This window comes from Bombus flavifrons, chromosome 17, assembly GCF_040668555.2.
Source record: "Bombus flavifrons isolate JBK064 chromosome 17, iyBomFlav1_principal, whole genome shotgun sequence".
Lineage (NCBI taxonomy): Eukaryota > Metazoa > Arthropoda > Insecta > Hymenoptera > Apidae > Bombus > Bombus flavifrons.
The window spans coordinates 1,631,095-1,650,946 of NC_138458.1; the positions used below are offsets into that span (position 1 = coordinate 1,631,095).

Sequence of the window (19,852 nt, forward strand, 5' to 3'; positions counted from 1 at the left end):
CTTTCAGATACTGTAACCATTTAGTGTGCGCGACTGCATGTAACTACATCAAGACGCTTCTTATTTGTCGATAACTATTATATACGTTTAATCGATTTGTAAAACCGGTGATAGTGATACGAAAATTGTGTTTAGTGTTCTAGAGAAATAACGCACAGTTATATAGCCTTTTTAATTCTTATAATCTAAAATTAACATTGACTAAAGGTGAGTAAATAATTCAATTAGATAATGAAATGTCAAAGTGAAGCGGGAAACTTCGTAATATTGATATTGATTTTTAACGTATTTTCTTTCATTAATAATACAGGAACGGTACTTCTTTGAATTAGAAAAAATACTTGTCAATTATATCATATACATATAATCCGTATACAACTAATATACCAATAGTAGAGTAGTATAATATTATAATATATATTATAATAGAGTAGTAATAGTAAAGTAGTAATAGAGTAGTAATACTCTGTTTGTTAAGTGAAATATATTGCTTTTTTCTGCCTTTTTTATTTTGTTTTAAATTGTTGTACTTAACAAATTCAACGGGTGCAGTTAATTAGGAATTCTGTATGTGTAATATACAAATACGCGTGAAACAAATTAAATAGGAACAGTTAGCACTTTATTTCATAGTCAATTAGTTATTTACAATACATTAATTTTCCTGTCTCTCTTTGTCTGTCACTTTCTCAAAGTTTCATTCAAACAATATGAAAATAATGTTATTTCTACATTAAATATGATATAAGAAAATTAAATTTAGACAATGCACATTTGTTTAACTTACATAATAAAGCTTGTGTCTATAAAAAATTCTTCGTTTTATACTGTATGTATTGGTAAAACACAGCAATTTTAATATACATAGAAATATATTATACGGAAATATTACTAGTAAAATATAACGTTAAACAATTTAATCAAAGATTGAGTATTTAAGGCTATGTATTGCAAATAAATATATAGAAGGCATAGAGACTATATATATATATATGTAAATAAAATATAGACTATTAAAATTGATACATTCTTAACAATTCCAATTACTTTATTCTGTGTATCTGTATATAAATACATTATATTTTTGCATAAACTAGATACCTGAATCTCATTCTCAAGCAATTGTATATCTGGATAACAATTGTGATTTCAATATTCATGATGTATATTTTTTAGATTAATATATCTTTCATTAATTGTAGAACAACAGAGGCTACATTACAAGGATTTATTGATTCTTGCAACATTTACACATAGTTTTTCAACGCTTAACGTTATATTGTATATAGCACAATTTTCGTATGAATTGCGCATTAAGTCATCGTTAAATCTCATTTCCTATAGTAGACGCATACGTTCTCCGTTTGTTGCTCCCACCATTCCTGCAAAGAATATCCGTGACGAGCGACGGTTCGTTTCAGTTGGTTACGAGAACCGAACGGAACTGGTATCAGAAGAGCGAATAGAACCTGTAACCGCTTCAAAAGAAGGTAAGAGCCACACCCCAAATACTTGTTTATACATAGACACCGATCAATACAATCTTTGGAATTTCACTACGATAGCTTCTTGGTATTCTTCTTCGCGTATATATCAAACAAGGTTAACTGCAGGTCTTCAAAGATATTTATATCAACCACTCAAGTCATTATTCACCTCAATTTCGCAATGCCGTATACTTATGTATATACTTTTCATCAACAGGCACTTCCTGATAATATGTTTTCTCACATTTTAAAATTATGTACAGTTAGGTGGGAGGATAAATAAGATACGCGAATGGAAAAATAGGACTGTCAAGATAAAAAACTAACTTATTGTGAAACAATATTAAGCATTTCGACTTCATTTCAGATTAATCAAGATTATTATTAACTAAGATTATATTACAATAAACTTTAAAATTGTTACCTTTTTTTAAACACTAACGTTGCTACATTTACATTACAAGGCTTTGATGATGTTGTTGTTAGAATTATAATGAAAATGTTATTAATATAGAATGATTTTATGTTTTTAAAGTGATATCTTTGAACGCAACTATGTTTTGTATATTACGTTTGAGCAAATTCCTATTTTTAAGGCATTGAAAGGAAATATGTATGATAATTAAAACGTAATATTATTATAGTATACCTAAAGTTTACCATTTTGTTGTCAATATCGCGTCATTAGTAGATTCATTTATTTCTCATGACATTACACCCTCGAATTCTATACGATATTTTAATATTAATTGCGTCTGCAACTGTATTTTATTTTTAATCGCATCCTACATGTTAAACATTGAACAATAAATAATGAAACAAATGTGTAATGTTAATCTTTAGGATAGGAGTATGAGTTTGATTAATTAATGCTTTCGATAAAGTGTTTATGAATTGTTATATAATAAATTTTGTTTTCAGGTAGTAATTTATTTTAATGATAAGTTGATCTTAATTGTGCAAATTTTCCGTGAAATAAGAATTCTAAAATGTAACTATAGTATAAATATTATACATATACTATTATTTAATATGATTTTAATATGAATTTGTATTTTTTAGCTGATTCGAATAATGTCGGCCACTCAGTACTATCATGTGCAGGTAATTACTAATTACTTTCTACTTTATGTATACGGTACACGCACAATATGAAAGCCCAAACCTACTTCGTTTTAGAGGAGAAATCTTCTAATGTCGTTATTAAATTAATATTAATATTTCGTAGCTACGCCTTTTGAAACGATAACAATAATGACATATCATATCAGTTAATTTCAAAATAAAGTTTTGAAGTTCCATTATAGGCATAGTTAAATTTTGTTTGAATGTTTAAACCTGTTTGTGCGATCTTATCTTCCTACAAATTCTCAATCGAATTTAAGTGCAGAGATGGGTACTTTAGAACATTTATCCACATTTTTTAAAGCCATTATTTAACCACTGTCTCAAGTGTGTTTTATCTAAAATAATAATTAAATAAAATTAAATACTCTGATAGATTTTTACATTAAATTACAATAAATCAGCAATTCTTTGAATAGGGGAGATCTCTCAAACCATAAAATTTTCTTTACCATGTTTCTATCGTTCAAGTTTGTTATTTTGTATATACCACCATTACATAATACTTTCTATTACGTTCAAACAAGTTAAAATAGTTAGATATCATTAATTACAATTAACTTCACCATTTTAAAAGAGTGTGTATTTTGCACGGCAATTAGGATCTAAATTACATACTAAATTGAGCATTTATGGGGACAACTAAAACATAGTAGAATTCAGGTTCTCAGACACGGTAGAATTACAGTAGAGCATTGTTTAACCTGAATACGATTATACATATCATATTTATATCATATCATACATAACTTGTGATCCATTTATAAATAATCGTGCTGAATCCGTCCCGTGTCCAAACAGTGACCGGGCGTTTATTCATTAATATTTGTATACTACCAGCCGGGATATACCCGAGACGAACATGCTAGTCAGACATAGAAGTCAAACTTACGCAAGTATATAACAAACTGCCGTTTCCAACCAAAGACTTAGCTATAGCAGCGATACGTTTGTAGGAAGAAGAGCAAGAAGAAACAAAGCAACAAAGAAAGAAAAGGCGATTCATTGTACATCCGTTATGGCAAACGGATAAGAAGATTTATTAAGATAAAATCATATTTATAGCGTAATACATGGACGAGACATGTTCAGATACGTTTATACAAGCCCATGCTATGGGCTGGCCCCTCCGGTCAGATCGGCGAATAGGAGAAATATAGGAGATTACCAAATGTGAATGGAACACGTCTACGCTGCGGATGATGACTAACACGATACGGATACATATTTAAAAGTATGGTAACCAATTGGGGTCCGGCGCAAGACTGCGGCTGAGACACGAAACGGATACAGCACGGTTATGTATAAATGAACTTTTAAAGGTTAGTTCAGACGACGTGATTCCTTGACCGATTCGAAAGCGGCGTTCATACTGTTTCATATCTACACCGAAAATCCAGCTCTTACGCTTTTGTTCTTTGCGATGTCATGCAAATTTATCTCGTGATCTATCAATTTTATCATTTTGGCATCTGGTTCATTTCAAATCAAAATTTGGTCTTTTCCTTCTCTTTCACACGTTAGAAATGCTTGCTGTGATCGTAGTAGCTTTATGAGCTTTGTATTCTTTATTTCTTTCTTCCTTTATTCTTCATCTGTTTTCTATACTTTCCGACCGATTCAGTTTTATTACCGGGCCATTTCATACATATCAATGAAGCCGAATGTCGAAAACAACCGAATCGGTAATTTCTACATGGTATGTTCTACTACAAATGACAAATTGATTCGGCAAATAAATTATATATATATTTTATATTATATATATATTATATTATATATATTATAATAACAGCTATTACACACTGCATGCACTGAATATATTAATTCGTAAGTTTGGAAGCTGAACGTGCGGAGGAAATACAGAAACAAGTGAATACTGTTTTTGGCTATTACTGATTCCGCGAAATTGTCGAATCGGTCAAAAGACCGCATCGTTTGAACTGGTTGTAATTAATCGGAGCCTATACAGGGTGACCCAGTATTGATGGTACAACCTGAAGGAAGTGATTGCACATGCAAAATAAGACGCATGCACTTGAGTATGCCGTGGTTAAACGGACCATAATACAAATCATATGCCGTAGGTTTATGAATAATAATAAAGCATGTAATTCTTAAGATTTACTTTATTAATGCAAAAATCGTTGAAAATTTTAGCCACCGTACTGTATACACAGGTGTGCTATCCAAATTAAATTTTCGTGCACGTTTTTTAATGTAATCTCCGTTTCTAGTTGTGATCCTCGCTTTTAATTGTGAAGACTCGTTGTCTTCGGAATAAACTTTTGTACTTTATACTTTAATATGTACGTTTCTACATAAATGGATAAATTATATTTAATATCACATAAATTATACATAAATTATATGTAATATCTATATACACAGAATAATATCGTCTCATTAAGTATAGATGAATCCAATTATTGGTTTTGCTTCTGCGACGAATAGAAGATGCAGAATGAATGCGAAATAGCGACGAATTATGAATTTCGGTCAATGTTCCGTGATTTATTCTAGGTTAGGTCCCGTTTAGTCAGTAGGTCTTGATTTGTCCGCGTTGCCTCATTCTCAACGAAGCCGGTTAATCGAAGACACAATGACAGAACGTAATAAAAATACTTGCTTTATTATTTGAAGGTTAATCAATTCGGATTGCAAAAGACGTGATGACAAAATCTTACTAATAGTGTATACGGTACATATCATGTTAAAACTATTATATTATAAAATAAAATCGTATTTCTCCTGTAAAACAAAGGGGCTAAAAAAATGTTTATTTGTCGTGCTTTCTGTTTATTTGTAATATTCATATGCAAAATATTCGTTAAACATTTTTTAGATATTTACTATTACATATTGCTTTGAAATAAATAGTGAAAAGTTTTATATATCTATGTAATATATATTTCGCATTTTATTTTATTCGTTTAGTGCACACCAACTGTCTATTCTGCTGATCCCTTCGACCCAGAAGAAGATGCAGCTCTTCTACGAACTGCCATGAAGGGTTTCGGCACTGATGAACAGACCATAATCGATGTCCTTGCTCATCGTGGAATTGTACAACGACTTGAAATAGCTGATAAATTTAAAACCATGTATGGAAAGGATCTGATTTCTGAGTTGAAATCAGAACTTGGTGGTAATTTTGAAAAGGCAATTATAGCACTGATGACACCGTTACCAGAATATTTCGCTAAAGAACTTCATAATGCGATGTCTGGAATTGGCACGGACGAAGGTGCTCTTATCGAGGTGCTGGCATCTCTTAGCAACTATGGCATCAAAACCATATCTGCTGTTTATAAAGAAGGTAAGCCTGTTTTTGTTCGAATGATTTTTTAAATAAATACAAATATTTAGTAGAAATATGAACAACATTGTTGCAAATAATTCAATAGTTACTAAAATGAAATACTATAATATTCTTTTTAAGGAAGATTCATCATTCATTCTCTTTAAAAAATTCATGCTCACACTATAACATATTTGACCTAAGACAAAGAAAGAAAAATGTTAGAAAGTGACCATTTTTGACATCACCTGGAATTGGAAAATTCATGTAGGACTTTTAAGAGTTTCTCCCGAGGAACGAAAAGTATCCTTATCATTTTTCTGAAAAAGCAATGGGGAAGTTATTAGAAATGAATCTAAACATGTGATAGCGATCGAACTCACCTATTCCTTATATTTAGTCTTCTTTTTTCTCGGATGTTAAACCGTTTCCAAAATAATTAATGAAAAAATCAGCTGACAAGTTGGAAATTAGTTAAAGTTTGGAATCCAGCAAAACCAAAGTACCAGAAAATCATTGCTACATGTATACGACAGCCAATAACGCGTTCGCTCTTTCTCGTTTTGTATTCGGAGACGAACATGTGTACCAATTGCAAGTTCAATAACTTAATGATATTCCAAGTAATTATCGGAATATAAGTAGCGGAAAAAATCAGAGTAAAGAGATATTATTGTTATAGTTTCAGTAATCAGAACAGTTACAATTCTTTTAAGTCGCAGCTGTGAACTCTGTCATTATAAGGTCAATATATCTTCTTACAGTCGGAGAAATGTTTATGCCAAGCATCTCATGTTACAGTTAGAATTGGATTCACAACAAGAAATACGTTCTGTTGCATTGGTTATAAAAAGTATGAAATTTATATGGAATTAAATAATGTCATTTTGCTGAAAAATTATATTCTCGATATTTCATTAGTTTAAAATATTTTGTATACATATTGATAGACAAAAGTAAAGTTGGATTGGAAGCCATTCTTGTACTCACATGTGAATGAGAAGTCGGCGTTCGCGTTGTTGACTGTCCAATCGATTTACCTGCTAATTTCCTTACTAATTACTGTGAAGACGGTTCGGTATCCGAAGAAGGAGATGAAATATAACTCGGATGAGTTCGATCATTAGCATATTCCCATGTTTGGATTCATTTTCCACATTATTTTTTTCAGAAAAATGATAAGGATACTTTTTGTACACTGGCAAACACTCTTAAATATTCTACATAAATCTTTCAACTCCAGACGATGCCAAAAAATGGCCACTTTTTAACATCTTCCAGTTTCTTCTTCTTTGATATGTTTCTCATGCTATTAAGTATATCTTTTACATAAGATATGCTTTGACACAATACATGTTTTAAATATTAATTGGAATGAATAGTATTAGCAATTTGTCCGGATGATTTAAAATCATTAAAAGAAAATACGATTGGATACATTTTCTATTTGAAACATTTTTAAAATAGAATGTCTTTATTACTCTACGATCTTCTATGTGCTTAAAAATGTTTGAGTTACTGTAAGCATTGTTAATTTTAATAAGAGTGTGAACATTCTCATGCTTGGTTACGTCAACTCGACTTGACTTAATTGACAATGTATAAATTTGGTAAAAAGTTAACCTCAGCACTTCATTACTGTGCTACGTGTTTCTCTATCAGGAAAATCAAATTATAATTTTATCTTACGGTCACAATATATCGTATTTTTTAAATATACAGGTTGAATCAAAACACGTGGGAAGTACGGCATTATTATACAGCAGTTCATATAAACATATTTGCTTTCGAATTGCAGCTTATTTTATGATGCTAAACATTAGATAGATCAACGAGTTCCTGGCAAATAGATAAGTCATCCTGTCCTTGTCTGTTGGTTAGCCTACTCTCCAGACTTGAATTAGGAGCATTTAAAATCTCTAACTTATAAAACATCAGTTGTTGTTTGAACAATCTATATTGTGAAGGCAGGTAAGCAACTGTTACAGCACAAAGTAAGCTGTTACTCGAAAATAACGTCATATCGGATGTACGTCTATATGAACTTTTCTTCTTACTTTAATGTTCAGAATTAGCCTTTGTCGTACTTCCCTGTATATTACTTTTCTATCGAATAAAGGATTTTCAAAAGATTTAACGCATTTATGTAACAGTTAGGTATATGATGAGCTTCTATTTCAGTATGTATTTCTGGATCTGTTTCAATAAATCGGTAATCTCTTTAATAAACACGAGTTATAATATACTTAACTTTGTTACATATATTCATGCAGTGGTTCATGAAAGTATTTGTGCATTTACCATAAAAATCTTTTATGTATATATTGTACATATTATATAAAACATTTTGGAATTTCATTAACGTTATAATGAGAGGCGACTGTTATAATTATACTGACAAAATTTCTTTCTAATTTGAAAATATATGTAGAAAATATTTAATACAAACCTGTACGTATTAAAAAATATATAGTTGAATAATGACTTTAAGCACATGATAAGTGTTAAAAATGGACCGATTGATTACTTCTGCGTACATTTGCAAAATCGTTAAAAATTTTTCTAATAAAATCATGACAGATGGGTGTCGTTACAGTTTCGTAATATATTCACAAAAGATGTCGATAAGTGTAAGAATACTTTCATAAACTACTGCATTTTTTAACTGTCACGAAATCACATTTTTTGTATGAAGGTATAAGATTCTAAAACATTTTGCATTGCATGTTTTTTATTTGAAAATAATTACTTGTTTAAAATTGGCATGTTACAATTTTTGATAGAAGTAGTACACTGATATAATTTCTTTCTCATTAAAGCCTTTGTAAATTCATTTAATTCTTAATTATAATATGTATTCTTTAACGTAATGTTTTCTTTTTCATAAACGTCTTTATAAAAAATGTAACATATCTTAACGTTACATCGTAATATAAATTTTATATATATTTGCAGTGTATGGAACGGATTTAGAGGAAGATTTGAAAAGCGATACTTCTGGCTATTTTAAGAGGCTGTTAGTTTCACTATCATGCGTAAGTAAATTTTGTAATATAGTAATTAAATTTATATGATTTTTTAAACTTACGAGACTACTCTTTTATTATTTTTATATTCGTTTAAATTGTAAATTTATCTGAATTATGATATTAATCGAAGATCAACATTTGGGACTGTTATTTTGAAAGGAAACGATATGTTTAAACATTTTGTGATACCACGAAACATTTCCAAAAGCACAGACAACATTAGTCAGTCATATTCATGTTTCTAGGGTAATTGATACATGTGATGTCTTATACAATAATTGATAACATACTCAAACTGATAACAGAACGATAAATAAGAAATATGAAACGAAATTTTTCTTTCGAATCTCCGTTCTCGAAAAAAGTAAACTTCTTTTTTCACTTGATAACAAATACATTGAATGGATCTTAACTCGTGATAAATGATAATTATTGGATTTTTAACGCGGCAACTTTTACGTTTTTTACATTGAACGGTTTCGTAACAACTTAACACGTTGATCAGCATAATGGATTACAACCAGATATCCATCGTACCAGGTAGAGAAAATGCTCTAATATGAAGGTTTTTCTGAGATTTCAGGATTATCTCGATTTTCTTTAATTGCTTGTCCTACTTTTCTGTTCTAGCGATATAGGGGGTGTTTAGATGATTTCATTAATAGAAAGTCATCGAACAATAAATAAAAGAAGTTGAATGTGGAGAACGAGGTAGTCAGGAAACTGATTCTTATCGATTTCGGAAGATCTTTTTAACTTTAACTTGAACAACTTTACATGCATGCGCCGAGTACTTTTCCATTTCTTACTAAGTACAATTATGTCCAACAACTAATATAGGAAGAGTATTACAAGATATGAAATAAGGACTTTGTGTAGCATGTGCCACTATGAATCCGGAAGTGATAACTAGTGCACGGGCTTTGGCAGTTCGATGATTTCAAAGTTATATTAATGCAAACGAGTGCTACTTTGAACGTTTTTTATTTATTGTCTGATGACCTTCTAATAAGAATTGCTGAAATCAGCTAAACGCTCTCTATTCTGCCCGAATAAAGAAGTACGGCAAGCAATTTAAAGGTGGAGGTGATCTTGACATCTCCGAAAAACCTCCATCTACGCAAAAATTATTACTGCCATATCATGGCTCCTCCCGTATTGTACGACTTTTGTAAACAAAGTTTCACCATATCTCTAAAAAGGACGAAAATATTGATCACAGTTATCGCCTCGCTTCTTATATGACGCTGGTGACGACCGTGTTAATGACATAAGAGGGTTTTCATTTTACTGTACTCTTGTGGTGTATGTTTCACTGTTACAATCTGAATTCTGAATTCTGTTTCTGTGTTTGGGTTATGACGTGAAATATATAGATGCTGCTACATTGACCGGAAAATAAAATGTAAACATTGCAAATCGATGCACAAGGATAGGTGTTTCAATACTGAATGAAATTTGAAAACGGTGAAACTGATGTTTGGAACAAGTGTACAAAATAATGGAATTATAATGAAAATGAATTGAAGATTTACTAATTTACTCGAGTTACTTGTTAAATTTTGTTGTCATAATTTGTACCTTCTACTTTTATCCATTTGTATTGTATATTGACAAATTCATGTTTTAAGTTCACCAATTAAGGTCATACAAGTCCAAGGACGGAAAGCGCTCTATCGAAAAAAACGAAAACTTGTGGCTTCAGAGTAATAGCACGACGTCAAACAAATATCAATCTATCTTTCTATATTTAACGCGTGATGAAGATAGAAGTTGATAGTTCACACGCTATTGTCAACGTATTTTAAAAGGATTGAAAGTAAATGACTAAGAGCCATTCTATTCTCATTAGATTCTTACTTACATAGTGTTAAAAAATTATACGTTATGGCTTTGACAAATGATTCTCATTCTACACCTGCGGATCGGTGCAGATCTCTTAAAAAGAGATACCGCAAAATTGACAACCTTGAATTTCACCGTACTTGTTACGAGACAGAAAAATCTCGAAGAAATCACGAGTCTCGGATAAGCTGTACTTTCGGAAAATAGCATTAGAGTTCCATTATCTCTTACTTTGACGTTAATTACAAACAGACGCTGTTTACATATCGCAGTCAGATAGAAAGTAAATAGTGTCATATTAATGAGGAAACAGAAAGACGAGGAATTATTCCTTAGCACATGAGATAAATATTCCTGTTCCAAATATTATAGAACGAAGCATCTATTTTCAAAGTCTCAAGACTCGATGTCATTGATTTCTTTGCAAATCAATACGTAAAGCAGATACGAAGGAGATTTATTACTTTTGTTTTGTTGCAAAAGTACTTTTTACTGAAATATCCCTTCAACTTAATACTTCTCTCATCCAAGTTATTTGTGTTATATCTCTATTAAAATATCTGCTGAACTAACAGTTTTTGGTATGGACTGTTATTAAATATTCAGATGGAACAATGAATTGTTCGATTAACACAATAAGAATTTTGATACCATCCAAAGGAAAACGTAGTTGATCTTCGCCTGGTCTCTGCCTGTACACCTGCAAGAAAATAATATCAAACCGTATCATCCTCTGCAATACCATCTGATTCTCGTTTGAAATGTTTTATCGTACAGTAAGTAATTCTGCAATAGTTTGAAATCATAGAGTTAGGTCTTTGTTCTATCGAGAGTGGATTATCTCATGCGCTAAGGAATAATTTTCAGTTTCCTCGTTAATATAACAGTGTTTAATTCTTATCTGACTGCAAAATTTAAACGTATTATAAGTAACACCAATGGAACTTTAACGTCATTCTTTAAAAGAACAGTTCATTTGCGGCCCGTAGTTCCTTCGAGACTTTTGTTCCTGTGACGAATACTATACGATTCAATATAAAACATTTAACTTTGAGATTCAATGTCAAAGTCATTTGAAAACAATGAGTCAGTCATGTGTCTAATGGATATGTTTGGATAATAATTTATCGGATATCTTCATAAAAAATTGGTGATAAATGTCGAGTTCGATTAGCACAGTGTAGACATAACGTGTGATCTACGGAATGAGAAGTAATTGATTTGAACCGCATAAGAAAAAGCGTAGTTGATACGTTTTATAGGAGTAAGTAACGTAACAATCAATAAAAAAAGTACAATAGATCAGATTTTTTAGTGAGACCTTCGAATCTCTTATGTATGTTTTAAATATAAAAGTTCTGCGAATTAACGTGTATGTTCTCTCGTTGGACTCGGAAGTTCAAGCTGTAACAGCTCTAGAAACGGTGTTTTAAAGGAACATTCAAATAAATTCAAACATTTTTGTTTACTAAATATTCACTTTAGTCACACGTACGAGATGACTAACGAGAGATTAAAAACAACTTTTAACTTTATTATACTTCGTGATGCAACTCGATTAAAACGAGACACACAGCAAGTCACTTTCAATCTTGCATCCTTATTTTGTATTTTAGTTACTCATTAATAGACACATTTAATGTCATGTACATGATCGAGACGTATTCAGTGGTCTAATGATCACATAAAAGCGGCATTGTCTTTTCATAATCTATCTTTGCCACTACTTCAAACCGTTGTTACGTTCTCTCAGAACGTTTCGAAAATTCCAAGAAGAGGCGATACACGTACATTATCTCGCACAGTATTTTAATATTTAAACGCGATAATTTGTGAACTAATTATTCGCATAAGATATTTTATGTACAGTGCACAGTTGATATCACAATCTATGAAATTAACAAACGCACAAATATAGAAGTACTATTCTTATTATTATTCTTATTTAGAATAAAAATATATTTAGTAAAATATGTATAAATTATTTTATAGGCCAATAGAGATGAAAATCCTGAAGTTGACGAACAAGCTGCAATGCAGGATGCCGAAAGATTACTTGCAGCTGGTGAAGAACAATGGGGAACAGACGAAAGTACTTTCAATGCTATTCTCATTACGAAAAGTTTCCCTCAGCTACGAAAAATTTTTGAGGAATATGAACGCCTTGCTGGTCACAGCTTAGAAGAAGCTATTAAGACAGAATTTTCCGGATCAGTCGAAGACGGCTATCTTGCAGTTGGTAAGAAATACATATTACTTTTCATAAAGAAGTAAAATCGCACAATTTTTATTTGGTATAATACAAGAAAATGTCATTAACTTTTTTTATCAGTAAGTAGCATGCAATTAGTTTTATGTACTTTATCCACTCCTGGTGCAAATGTTATGCATATTATTTATGCTTACATTTTTTATATTTTCAGGAATACTCTAAAACATGCAGCTTGTCATCTAATTGTAGTCTGTCCAACAAAACGAGACAGAAGTAGACATAAAGAAAACGCGATTGCTGCAGCTACAGCTACAGCCATTGGCTGCCGATAAGTGATACTCGATTGGCAGTCATTAGCTGTAACCACAGTAATTACGTTCTGTTTATGCCGACCTCTTCGCCTCATTGGACAAACTTTAGATAACTATACATATATATCTAATCTAATATATACCATATTATCTAATATAATTATATATATATATATAATTACATATGCACATATATGTAATGAGATTGTGACGAGCTTATCATGTAGAGTCTGGGAAAAATCAAGGGAAACATATCTTGTTGTTTTCTAAATAAGTATCAATACTCCGGTACCACATTTATGCAAATGCATATATATACTTATACACAAATTAAATAGGCAGGACTCCTATTATTACATCACTAAATATCTGGATAATTATGGATATTTCATTCACCTCACCGATTTCGATGATTTTTTAATATGTGCTAATATAAGAACAACTTTTTCCTGTACATGTAACCGCTATTCAGTCTTCATTTCCAAGATATTCGCAAAAATCTGCCGGTACCACTACAGCGAATTCTGTCTATAACTGTTCGTCTGTAACAGTGTATTGGTTACCAGCCGCCTCACAGAGTGATATACTGACGCATAAAATAAAATTGTAGTCGCTGTGGTGGTGATATGTATAGAAAAAAGTTGTTCAAAATGTTGATTTTTACGATACAACACCGACCTTGCCGGAGCCGGTTTCAAAATTTACTTTAAAATTGTACATTCATTGTTATTTCTTCTGTTCGTCTAACTTTATGTAAATTCTTATATTGACCCTTTGCACTCGGAGCTATCTCGAACGTTACCTACCAGCAACTCGGCGCCACTTTGTTGCGAAAACGTGGACCCAGGAATCGTCAAAATAATATAAATAGTATAGCTTTGGAGCCAAGTAATGTATTGTAATATTTGATTCATGTGAATTCGTAGACATCGAGGATCATATTTTTTGCCAAAAAGTCAAAATCTTATTTCTTATAATTTTCTGCAGTATGATAAATTTTGAAGCAATTCCCAATATGCATTGCAGGCTAGTTTATACACGTTTAAGTTGTTTTACGCCTTTCGCCTGCTGTTTTCCTATCAGAACAAACGATACAGTCCCGTTTTCTTTCTTCCACATTGGGAATATGTTAGTTTGTTGTCTAGTCTATTGTCCGACGAAGATGTGGATGGACGTGTTGTGTTCTAGATTTCCGAAAGTCATCTCTCAACCGATTTATATGACTTTTGACAAACTTGTAACGTGTTTTCTTTCTTCTGAGGTAAATTACGAAATTACAAAATGATATTTGCCACAAGAATATCATTTTTCTGATTTTCTGACTCTATCGGTGCAAGAACCTATCTGCTGTAACCCTCGACGCTTCAAGACCAACTGAGATCAACTTCGAAAATCTTTCTCTCTAGTTTTAGGCTTGTTTATTTACATCCTCAAATTTCACCATACAGTGCGAGATATACTTTTATACCAATCTTTTTCTACAAGTCGTCCTTATCGCTCTTCTCAAGCGGAGCAGAGAAGCGCTGGGATCGTTGTGAACGTATTTCTCACTTTCTCTTCCGATGTAAAATCTATTGATATTATATTTTTATCTTGGTAATTCCATATTTTGATGTGCTTTCTTGTTCCACTTTAATAGAAAACTTTGGGGAAATATGCATTTCTCAAAAAGTTGCGGTGGAATAAGTTTAGGTGGGACACCCGAGTACAAAAGGTAATAAAAATTGAGAAATTAATTAATCAGGTAGTATAAGAATTTACATAAAGTTAGATGAACAAAAGAAATGACGATAAATGTACAATTTTAAATTAAATTTTGAAACCGGGCTTGGTAAGTTGGCGTTAAACCGACCGCTGTAAGGCAATTCTTGGCTCTTAACTTCTTTCGAGTTGTCAAAAATTCTTCTTGTAAACATCGCTTTTATGCTAAATCCATGCTATATAGATTATTTTCAAAACTTCGGCCATATCGGACGTGGTAGGTTTTCGGAAACTTTGCCGTAAACGAGAAATAAAGTCAGCCTCCCATAATAATTGCGTATAATCCAATATAGGATCCTTTACCAAAGATTAATTGTTTATTCGTGTGATTTGTTTGTGTGAATGCTGAAATTAAAATTGTCCGATTGAATATTAGAATTAGATTATATAAGGTGTTCGAAGTTCAAACAGTTAATCTTGATCAGTATGTTTCATGAGTAGAAATAAGAAAAAGATGTTATATAAGTGCAGTTCCCCGATTCGAATACAAGCTTAATATCATACGAAGTTTGAGTTTATCACTCTCCGAATATTACGTTTATCTTGTTTTAGTTCAGTGAATGATCATTAATCCTTTGTACCAGTTCTTGTCGTAAATTATCTCTCGCACGACTCTCCACACAATCTCTTTCGTTGTTGCCCACAGATATGAGTCTAATGATGCAGGGCCAGGTGATCTTGCGGGTCAAACAATGTGTTCCATATTTTTCTTATAGCTCTTTTTATAAAGCGTTTGTGGATCTTTGTTAGTATGTATAATGTTTTTTCTCTTATTATTTTTTTCTGCATTCTATTAGAATGTAAAAAGTATGTAGAACATACCTGTGAAATTTAATTTTGAGTGGTTTGGATTGTTTAAGAGAAATAGTATTAATTATTGCTTCAAAGAGAAAAGACCTGGAAGAGAATAAATCAATGAATGAGTGGATATACATGTGAATGTTTGGATTCATTATTAATATCATACTATATAATAACAATACATAATAATAAATGAATGACAGAAGTAGTTAAGAGAGGAGTCGTTAGAAAGAAACAAAGTGTCTAGACAAATAGGATTTTTGAAAGGAGTTGAAACTAAAATCGCATTAAGAGAATTCTCGGAATAAATTGGCAGTAACATCTAGTCCCTGCTTTAGGCGTGTCACTAGAGTTGCTACGAAGTTTTTAAAATAGCGAATGAGAAATTCTTCTTCTTTCCTTTTAAATTCGTATTAATTGGACAAGTCCTTTGTTCTATTCATCTCGTTGGATGAATCCAATATTTCCTACTTACTTTCATTTTTTTACTAACTCTTTTCTGTGTAAACCAAATGGGTAATCTTTTATTTCAGCATTTGCTTGCGACAGCCTTTGCTAAAAGATATGTATTGTTTTGCAGGCAAGAAGTTGTTACTAACTGAAAAACGAATAAATGATATTTATTTACGACATTAGTCAGATACTGTATCGCATTAGCATCGAGTATCTTATTGTCAGACGCATATCGCTATGTGAAGAAGCTCTTGAGCTGAGATTACGTTTAATCGAGTCTCGCTGGATCATGCGATTATATCCTAGTGACTTGACCGGAAATCGGCCGATAATCTATATTATTCCAGCCTTTTTTCGACAATGAAAGTGGTAGACTGTAGTAACAATGAATTCGTTCAAAACAATATATGTACACTTCAGTCAGCACTGTTATCTAAGCACTGAACACTGAAATGCTAGATTGAAAAAGTAGATCTACGACTCAGTCGTTTCAGTGGATTACTTGTCGCGATGACAACACTGTCTAGATTAGGGTTAGGTTGGGGTTAGGTTCCAGTTACAATGCAGTGTTAGGCCGAATAACTACATTCGCATGATATTGAATCAGTGTAAACCCAGCTTTAAAGAGACTCTTCCGATCGTCCTTTGTTATACGCTATAATACGCGACATCCAATGCGGATATTTACTTTTAAAACCCCCTAAATATGTCTCATAGATTGCGACAATTTTCTTCAAATCCGAACTAATCTTCACAGCACATTCATTGCACCAAAGATTTGTAGTTTCGTTGCGATCACATAATTCCAAGTATAATTCTTTGTAATAATTTTTTCATTGCCTTTCGTGAAAATTCATTTTGTGGGTATTACGAAAGTGCAATGCAAAATACAGGCTAACAAATTAATTTTGAATTTGTTTATTTTAGTCAGGTGTGCACGAGATAAAACTGCATATTTTGCGGAGAGATTATACAAAGCAATGCGTGGATTAGGTACAGATGACTCGACATTGATACGCATAATCGTAGCTCGATCGGAAATCGATTTAGGAGATATTAAGGATACTTATCAAAAAATGTATGGGCAATCGCTTGCAGGTGATATCGATGTAAGTCAGAGATACTTCATATTTTTATCTAAATACTTGGTGTTTTTGTAAAAATGTTTCTGTAATATTTACCTTTTCTTTGTTTTTTTTTTTTTTTTGACAATAAAACTTGTTTAAAATACATATTACGAAATACATACAATGTCATTTAATGACACGCATATCAAGTATCCCATAAAAATTTTTTAAGCTATAGCAACTAAAAGAATCGTATTGATAGTATTATGAAAATTAAGGATTTCTTTGCAGAAACATTTATACTTGGACTCACTCTCATCAAAGTAATAATGCACAAAATACACGTTTTAATTTTACACACACGCGTGTCTTAATTTTTCATAAATCACTTCATTCTTTAACAAGTACCTTGCCTGTACCTTGGCTGCCCATAATTTTCCATAAATTTCAGGATGACTGTTCAGGAGACTACAAGAGACTCTTGCTTGCTCTACTTGGATGAAAGCATTTCATGTTCAACAATTCTTTTTATTTTTAAATCTTACTTTAACGCCAGGAATATATCTTCGCAACATTCCGCGAAGCTGTATAGATGTCTTAACTTTAATTTGTAGTAAATTACATCAATAATTAGCAGTGATTACGGTACTACATGGCTGGTTTTTGTTTGACTTTATGATGTCGTATATGAGTTTGCTCGTAAAATTAGTTCGTTCGCATCGAAATACACTATACTAATCTCTGTGAGACCTATCGAGTGAATATAAATAAATATTGTCTGTTATAATTGTTAAAAATTACATACCGAAATTCCTTAATTAATAAAGTAATTCATATGCCAGTTAACTAATTTTACTAATTTCAAACTGCTTTCATAATGTGCATGCGTACGTGTACATTGAATCTGTATATAAATATAATATTATTTTGCACTTATTACATTGCTTTAATCCTTCCTACATTCTGTTTGCATTTACAGAGTGACTGCAGCGAAGAGTTTAAGCGGCTTCTGATCGCACTTTTAAATTAAAGAAAATCATGGAGAGGAATGTGTTTATTAATTTTATTTAAGAAAAAAAAGTATAGGCATCTCTAACATAAATGTTAATAATATGCATCTCACATAACTGTAATATATGTTTCGTTTGCAATAAATTTGCACGTTCGCAAACGACTTTTTATTTATCGTGAACTGTAAGACGAAAACACCAGTATCTTTTTTTTCCAGAGTGATTGCACTGCTGAGTGGAAAAGGCTTCTGATTGCGATGTTGAATTAAAAATAGATTTATTCGATAAAAGTCGTTGAAACAATACCCGTATATTACGATACAAAACAACAAACTACATATTAATTATATAAGATTGACAAGTAATTTGGAGTTTAAGGAATAAATTACCAATGATATTAAAAAGTTGAGGAATTTAATGCAGCCGAAATTTTCAACGGATATTAATGTTATAGCGCACAGATTGTAAAATAGAATTATTGAATAATATTTAGTAATTATGTTTGATTGGTAATAATGAAATAATAAGATAAACGAAAAAATGGTAATCGAGCAGCTGAAATGTGAGTGATACAAAATAATTTTTATAACGTTCAATGTATCTTATTTATTAAATGTTTTTCCTATTGTATAGAACCAATACTTATTTCTCAATACTCTACAACAGAGTATTCGATGACAGTTGTCGCATTTGAGGAGTATAAAAAATAAAACGAAAATAAAGAATAATAGAATTGCGTTTCAATTTCTGTTCATTACTTATTAATATTTAAAATCAATTAAAATATTCATTACCCGGTATGAATGAATGTAAAGGATTTCAAACGACTAATCAGGAACGACAAATCAATTGCTCAACTCTTACAAATTCTCTTAAAGAAGAAGATTATGCAGAAATTATTTACATAGCAAACGATCATCGATTTCAATAACATTGAAATATGTTGTCAAGAGCAACATTCTGAACAATAGTTTCCATTTTAGTACCATGTTTAGTACCATGTTTCTTCTTTCACAGTCCGTTTCCCTGTCAATAAATTTTGAATTACTAAGCATTATTAATTATAAGCAGCAACTATTTTGTCCTTCATTTTTATTTTTTGACTTTGAAACATATTCCTTCGGTTTTCTAGCAATTGTTCCCAAACATATAGTGCCTATAATACAAAGATGAACAAAATCCCTATAATATAATACAACAGTTGCAATTAAGAATAATTTATTTACATAGTACTCTCTACATTAAAAATGTTTAAAGTTTGAGAGAATAATATTCATATAAAAAGTTGATTAATTATCTAATACACAGAACTAGATACGAGAGAGATAATCTACAGGGTGTAGAAAGTATTCGTGTACCAATGAATTTCAAACGCGACTACGTGAAATTGTTGTTTACTAACTTTTTCTACATTTTTCTAGAAACAATGAATATGTTGTACATATTTTGA

At 31.4% G+C, this 19,852-nt stretch overlaps 1 protein-coding gene across 7 annotated transcripts; it reads left to right on the plus strand.

Annotated features, from left to right (window-relative positions):
* LOC138188606 (annexin B9) lies at window positions 1–19,146 on the plus strand. 7 transcript variants are annotated; one of them, XR_011175570.1, is made up of 9 exons: window positions 2–207; window positions 1,345–1,490; window positions 2,550–2,591; window positions 5,550–5,931; window positions 8,869–8,948; window positions 12,780–13,026; window positions 17,253–17,434; window positions 17,844–18,037; window positions 18,621–19,146. XR_011175570.1 is itself a non-coding variant. In XM_069130568.1 (8 exons), the coding sequence occupies exons 3-8, from the start codon at window positions 2,562–2,564 to the stop codon at window positions 18,669–18,671; spliced, it is 972 nt and encodes a 323-aa protein (XP_068986669.1). In that variant the 5' UTR covers window positions 1–207; window positions 1,345–1,490; window positions 2,550–2,561; the 3' UTR covers window positions 18,672–19,146. The 7 variants fall into 7 exon arrangements, 5 of the variants coding, with proteins under 5 accessions (XP_068986669.1, XP_068986668.1, XP_068986666.1 ...); XR_011175569.1 differs by lacking the exon at window positions 18,621–19,146 and adding an exon at window positions 18,372–18,563; XM_069130568.1 differs by lacking the exon at window positions 17,844–18,037 and having other exon boundaries at window positions 1–207.
* The last annotated feature ends 706 nt before the right edge of the window (window positions 19,147–19,852 follow it).

What these genes read in the sequence shown, in the direction of transcription:
- LOC138188606 (XM_069130568.1), top strand. Translation starts at nt 2,562, where the DNA reads ATGTCGGCCACTCAGTACTATCATGTGCAG. An exon ending in ATCTGCTGTTTATAAAGAAG is followed by an intron (nt 5,932 to 8,868) that starts GTAAGCCTGTTT and finishes ATATATTTGCAG; the next exon opens with TGTATGGAACGGATTTAGAG. An exon ending in AGACGGCTATCTTGCAGTTG is followed by an intron (nt 13,027 to 17,252) that starts GTAAGAAATACA and finishes TGTTTATTTTAG; the next exon opens with TCAGGTGTGCACGAGATAAA.